Source organism: Rhea americana, unplaced genomic scaffold (genome assembly GCF_003343005.1).
Source record: "Rhea americana isolate MKP2758 unplaced genomic scaffold, rheAme1 scaffold_13, whole genome shotgun sequence".
NCBI lineage: Eukaryota > Metazoa > Chordata > Aves > Rheiformes > Rheidae > Rhea > Rhea americana.
The window spans coordinates 452,853-458,852 of NW_028185372.1; the positions used below are offsets into that span (position 1 = coordinate 452,853).

Here is a 6,000-nt window from a genome sequence, read left to right on the forward strand (position 1 = left end):
ACTAGCAGTGAACACTGCCAAGGCAAAAATGTGGTATCTCAAATTGTTTTGGGGAAACACAAATCAATGGCTTTGTGTCGTCCTATTCCACTTTTAATAACTGTAACACATTGCCTTTAAGTTGACAGATAGTGGATTCCCGCCCCTGAGATCTATATCCAGGATTAACTGCAGTTTTCTCTGCTGTCACAGATCCTGCATTTCCTCAGGAAAAAGAAAAGCTTAAGAACACGACATAAGGTCAGCGCTACAATGTCAGGAATGTAGCTGTAAGGGCTGGTGTGGGGGGGGGAGCTGTCATGCACACACACATTTTTAATTATTCTGGAGACATGTATCATGTCGTATTTAAATAAATCTAGAGCAACATATTCCCCAGGGCTCCATCTGTTAGCTCTTGCCCCTGCACTGCCCCGGACCATCTCACGAAGCTGATCAGGGAATGAAGGAGGCCAGCAGAACCAACCTCACCACCTTCTGCCGAGTTACTTCCCAGCCAAATCACTTCCTTGATCCATTCCCCTGTATTTCTCTTCTTGTTATCCCTGTATGCATATTTTACATACTAAAAAGAGAAGTCACCAACCAGGTAGACAAGGGAAGTGAGACGCTGTTGTGCTTCAATGATCTGAAGCAATGATTATTATCAGAGCCTCAGGCAGTGCTGTCTAGCTGAGGGGAGCTGGCACAGCAGATACTAACACGGTGTTTACAACCCGGTGCAACACGCGGCCTCTTTTGTKTTACTCTGAATACAAGATAGACAATTGTTTATTATCGATTGTTATGAGCCTTTAGTTATTTGATAAGATATCACTGATTTCCAGGTTGGAGGGATCGTATCTCCACCTCGTACCCAAAATAACTCAAAYAAGGGTTTACTGCACAATAATCAACCGCAGAGCAAACTACAGCGAGCCTGGGGCCGCGGCTGCTGCGATGCACACCTGCAGCGGTTCTCCCCACGGCTCCAGGAGGTGGCCTAGGAGAAACACTGCTGGAAGGCACAACGCTTCCCGCATTGGCGCACCTTCCTAGAGAGGTGCTGCAACCCCCTGGTGGAAAAGCACCCCATATAGCTCTGTCTAAGGAGGAAAAAACAAGGTCATGCTCTTGGCTCCAAGCCATCTGAACATAGAGACTCCATGGAAACACTCCTGAAGTCCCAGGTCTGCATGAAGACAATAAACACTACTATAGGGATTTTAGATGGTGCTTATCCTAAGAGAAGCGATTGCCCAGAATGGGGTGAAAAGTACCCAAAATGGCAGCTCTTGGAGGTGGTTCACAGTCACTACAGTTTGCATGCTGCCAACTACTCCATAGTGCCTTAGAGTCAACTGCAGAAAGGCCGGTGGGGGTGGCTTACCACAGGGGGAGAAATACGGCAGTTCTCATACGAAAAACAGGTTCAAAAAATAAATAAGAGAAAAAAATAAGAAATGTTTGCTCGACAATGTCATGAAAGACTTGAAGTTCCCAAATCAAGGAGAGCTACAGTAACTGTGCACCAATCCCTCAGAGCAGCCTCTATTTCTAACTCTTTGGTGAATGCACAGCAAAAATTTCATTTTATTCTCAAGTTTCAAAGTCAAAATAAGGCATTTTAGTCCAAAATATATTCATCTGATGATTTTAAAACAGTATTTCAAAAAAAAAAAAAGACACGTTTTTAGCATATATAAGCAAGAGTTCCCATACCCGTATGGATTAGATTACGGAAATCCAGTTCTACTCCCTCAGCATTCAGCCAGCTGGCAGCTAGCAAATGTGCAAGCACATTACTAGGGGAGGATAAGACGACTCTGTGACCCAGAGATTTCAGGGCTCTCAGAGAAACAATCAATCAGGAATCTATCTCTGGATTTAATTTATTGTGTGGGTTTTTTTGTTTTGTTTTGTTTCTTTTTATAAAGGTGCACAGATTCCAGGGAGATATGCTTGTCCATAAATGTGCATGCAAAGAGGTACTCTTCCGTAGCAGCACGGATTTTGCATAGACATGCATATTTATAGGCCTGTTATTAAAACTTGATAGCTCAGTAATGACCAGACGCTCCAAATCGGAGTCAAAGCCACCCCACCCCAAGTGCGTGACACAAACATTGCCTGCCCGGTATTTTGCAGGCATAACTTTGGCATTCTTTTTTGAAAACGCAATTTATTGTTATTATCATTGGCTACCTTTGAGAGTCACAGCCAGGCACACCTTTACTTAAACTGTCAGGTGCTGGAAGTCACGGGAGTTGGAGATGCCTCGAGCTCTCGAGCGCGAGCTCGCGGTACACGCGAGGACCGAGGCACGTGCAGGAACGCTCACCTTGCCTTGCCCTTTCATCAGGACAATGTTAGAAATAATGGACGGCTGGGTCAGTCTCCACGGGGACTCCACCTGGGCAGCACTGAAGGAGCGGGTAGACTTCTTCACAATATGGTAGTCCTAATAAACACGAGCAAGCACAGGAAGTTACTCTGATTGCTCAGCACGGGCACTGGGATGCCACGCTGAGAAAATTGCGTGTTTCAGGGGGGAGGGGAGAACAAATATATGATAYATTCAAATAAGCATTCAGGGGATAAAGTCCTTGCTCACTACGATCGAAGCTAATTTTGTCATAATTTTCCCACATTTCACACAGTAAGGGCGTTCTGTAATGTACCAGTCACAATTTAAATTAAAAAGATTACGGGTAGACTCATGATAGAGTGAAATCCTTATCTGCTAAAAATGCCTACACCATCATATGATTAAAATGAAGAGAAGCAGGGCTTTTTTGGGCTCACATCTCTAGACCTGCATCTCATTTCTATCAGCCTTAGGGCCTGGCCACAGCAGAAGTGCCACCCTTCACCATCCTCACAGCAAAGCAGCTCTCCATCTGTAGCTAATATACCCCATTTTGGTGTCAAAGTTTGGTTTCAGGCCCCATGACGTAATTATTCAGCCACGCTTCATTACGGTCACTCCTTAGAGAGTCACACAGATCTTAAAGGATCAAGTACAGGCTGAAGAAGGAAACTAAGTTGCTCGGAGCTGGGCTTTTTACTCACCTGCCTGGCTCCTGCTGATTCCAGCTGCTGAGGCAGAGAGTGTTTTCTCCCTCCCCGGGAATATTTCACTGCTATTTCATAATTCGGTTCACCATTTTCCACTGTCAACTCGTCATCTTCTCCCACAGATTCTAACCGGGATCCGGCACCTAGGAAAAGCCACAGAAATGCCACATCTGACAACTATCCCAGGACCSGGCTATCCCCACGCCCACATGCAATAGTCACCTCCTGCAAACCCTAACTCAAAGCATACCTTACAATACCACATAGCATGCCACTGGGCAGGTACAAGCTAGACTGGCTCATCCTCAAGTAAAAACTCTTCCTGCTGCCCCAGGTTTTATAAGATCGTTCAGTGATGCTGAAATCTTCAGCACTGTCGCTTGCGGCGGTAAGTAAAAAGATAATTGAGCCAGTAGCGTTGAGATAGAAAAGAAATTCAGCTGTTCTCACCCAGTGGCACTTGCCACTGCACTAAGCTCTCAAACTTCATTTATTTAAAATTAAAAGACATGACACGGTAGCTGTATACATTTCTAGAGGTGTCATGTCACTTCCAAGGAAATTTTTCTGGAATGGAGAAAGGAAAAATGTGCCAAATAAATGTTATTTTCTTTCCTTCTGGCAACAATCCTAAGTATCTTGAAGAGAAGAATATAGAAATAGAATTCACATTAAAAACAGGATTATTTGTCTTGAAGGACATCCTGTAATTAGTTCTGAGTTCCCCGTTCCTCACAACRGGGCTCCTCCAATCCTCATTTCTCCAAGGTACCTACATGACCCCCATTTGCAGCAGTTCCCATGCATTTATCCCTTGCAGTTTCCCCGTCACACAGGGAAGTGCCATCAAGCCATATTTTACAGATGAAAACCCARGACACAGACAAAATTCACACAAGTTGGATTTAATGATGCGGCTTTAAGACCACTTTAAATCAAGCTAAATTGCAGCTGCTACTGAAGGGGGCAGCTCCGCTTTCCCTTCCCCTTCCACCACCCCGTCTGTATACGGGACGGGGCTCCTGGGGCATCCTGCTTTGGAGTCCAAAATTACCTCTGGTTTTAAAACTCTTGGTCCCCAAGCATGCAGGGTGCTACTGCCAAACACACCTAGACCAGCTATTTTGGCAGGACTCAGCCTCCTGGCACGTCCTTCGCTCCCAAACCTGCCAGGGACCCTCAACTAAACCTTCTCCATTTGCTTCAGCAGCTCTGCTCCCGCAGTAAGGTCCGAGCAGTCACCACGGATCAGGATTTTAAATACATATTGCTTTCAGGGAATCTGCCTGCAGGATACTAAAAATATCTGAGTAAATGGCAATTAAGGTGAACACAGCAGGGAGGGAGTCTCTAAGAGTCTTAGAAATGAGAACGAGATTGAGCTCTGTATGCAGTTTACTATTAAGACCTGGGCTCAAGGCAGTACAACAGAAAATGTGGGGAGCATTTACAATAAATAGGTATTTTGGTGATCCCACCAAAGGAAAGATCCCACCCCCCCCATTCAAAATAAAGAAAAGGGAAAAAAAAGAAAAGCTTTCAAAACCTTTGTTTCATCTTTCTGTCAATATAATAGTTCAACTCAGGAAGTTGAATGCAAAACATTTTACAGCTGGACTTTTTGTTCCAAATTAAACTAATATGATGTCCAAAGGAAAGAAAATCTATCTCACTTTCAGAGAGCTAAAAGAAATACACAATGTAAAAATTCTACCGCTGCTATCTTTTATCAATCCTGCGTTACCTTGGGATCGACTTCTGTATTTCAATATGCCACTTCCCAGAGTTGGACTCTGGTTGTTTCCTTTGGATGCTTCTGCACAAGATGGATCTTCAGAYTTCTCTGTTTCCATGACCTAAAAAAAACAAACAAAGAACCTGATTTACTTGCAAATCAGAAGTTGATGGAATCTTTTTCTTTTTCAATAACACAAGGGATAGAAAATTCCACAGCACATCATCATTTTCCAAAGCATGTCATTATATTAAGCCAGCACACATTTTTGTAAGTAATTTTCAGGAGTGTCTTTGGATATTACTAAATATTTTTACSTAAGGGCATGCCTAGACAGCAGTCCTCCGCAGGGTACCATACTAATGCCTCCAGACTGCCACTAGTACCAAAACCAGCTCATTCAGGGGCTTCTCCACACATATTCACAAAATTTTAGTGTAGTTTTTATTGCCGTTTGTTCAGCTCAACCAACTTCCAGAGACATCACAACAGCATCTTTATAGATACAACCACTTAAAGAAAAGTGTTATTTTACTGCYGGAGTCCACAGTTGAATACCAATGCACGTTGTGGACAAAAAGCTAATTCAACAGAAGGTGATGAGGGTTACACAGCTAAGCAGTCAAAAGCCTAGAAATGCTCAACTTAAATTTACATGTAGAACCGCAACCCTGAGTAGATGCACACAGACATGAGGAACCTGCTCACCTGCTGTCCGCTGCCTTGCGCTGACAAGTGCGAGGTGAGTGTCAAAGGCTACTGGCATTTGCCCAGGTGCAGATGAAAATTTTAGGTGACAACCTACAGACCTGCCACCTTCAGCAGTAYGGTCACACATGTCCTTTCCGAGTTGGTTTCTCCAGAGAAGTGCTGCGCTGCTCAAGTGTACTCTTTACAAAACAAGCAAGGACTCTCCTTAACACATATGTCGTGGAAGATCCTAGTGATTTCTTTCTCCCCCCTCCCCTGCTTCCTTTACCAAGCTACAGTGGTAACAGTTTCCTAGATGTGCCACTACACAGTGATCCTCAAGGTGCTCCTTATTCATACCCTAGTTCCATGCTTTCACCCCATTATCTACCATGCTTTTTCTACACAGTTTGAGAAAGTTTATGACAAGGAGAACAAATTTCCAATAGAAGCTACTTACTGGTCACATAATATTTTTAATCTGTCATACAAACTAGTTGTAAGTCAGTAAAAAAAAA

The 6,000-nt window shown here is 43.7% G+C and overlaps 1 protein-coding gene across 3 annotated transcripts in view; it reads right to left on the minus strand.

The window, feature by feature from the left end:
- The window catches only part of PDZD2 (PDZ domain containing 2), a 143,062-nt gene that overhangs the window by 33,875 nt on the left and 103,187 nt on the right, over positions 1-6,000 (minus strand). For all 3 annotated transcript variants that reach the window (XM_085326291.1, XM_085326290.1, XM_085326292.1), the window contains 3 exons: positions 4,802-4,913; positions 3,052-3,200; positions 2,321-2,440 (listed from right to left, as the gene is read on the minus strand). In XM_085326291.1, coding sequence (XP_085182417.1) covers positions 2,321-2,440; positions 3,052-3,200; positions 4,802-4,913 — 381 coding nt within the window. The remainder of the gene's footprint in view (positions 1-2,320; positions 2,441-3,051; positions 3,201-4,801; positions 4,914-6,000) is intronic.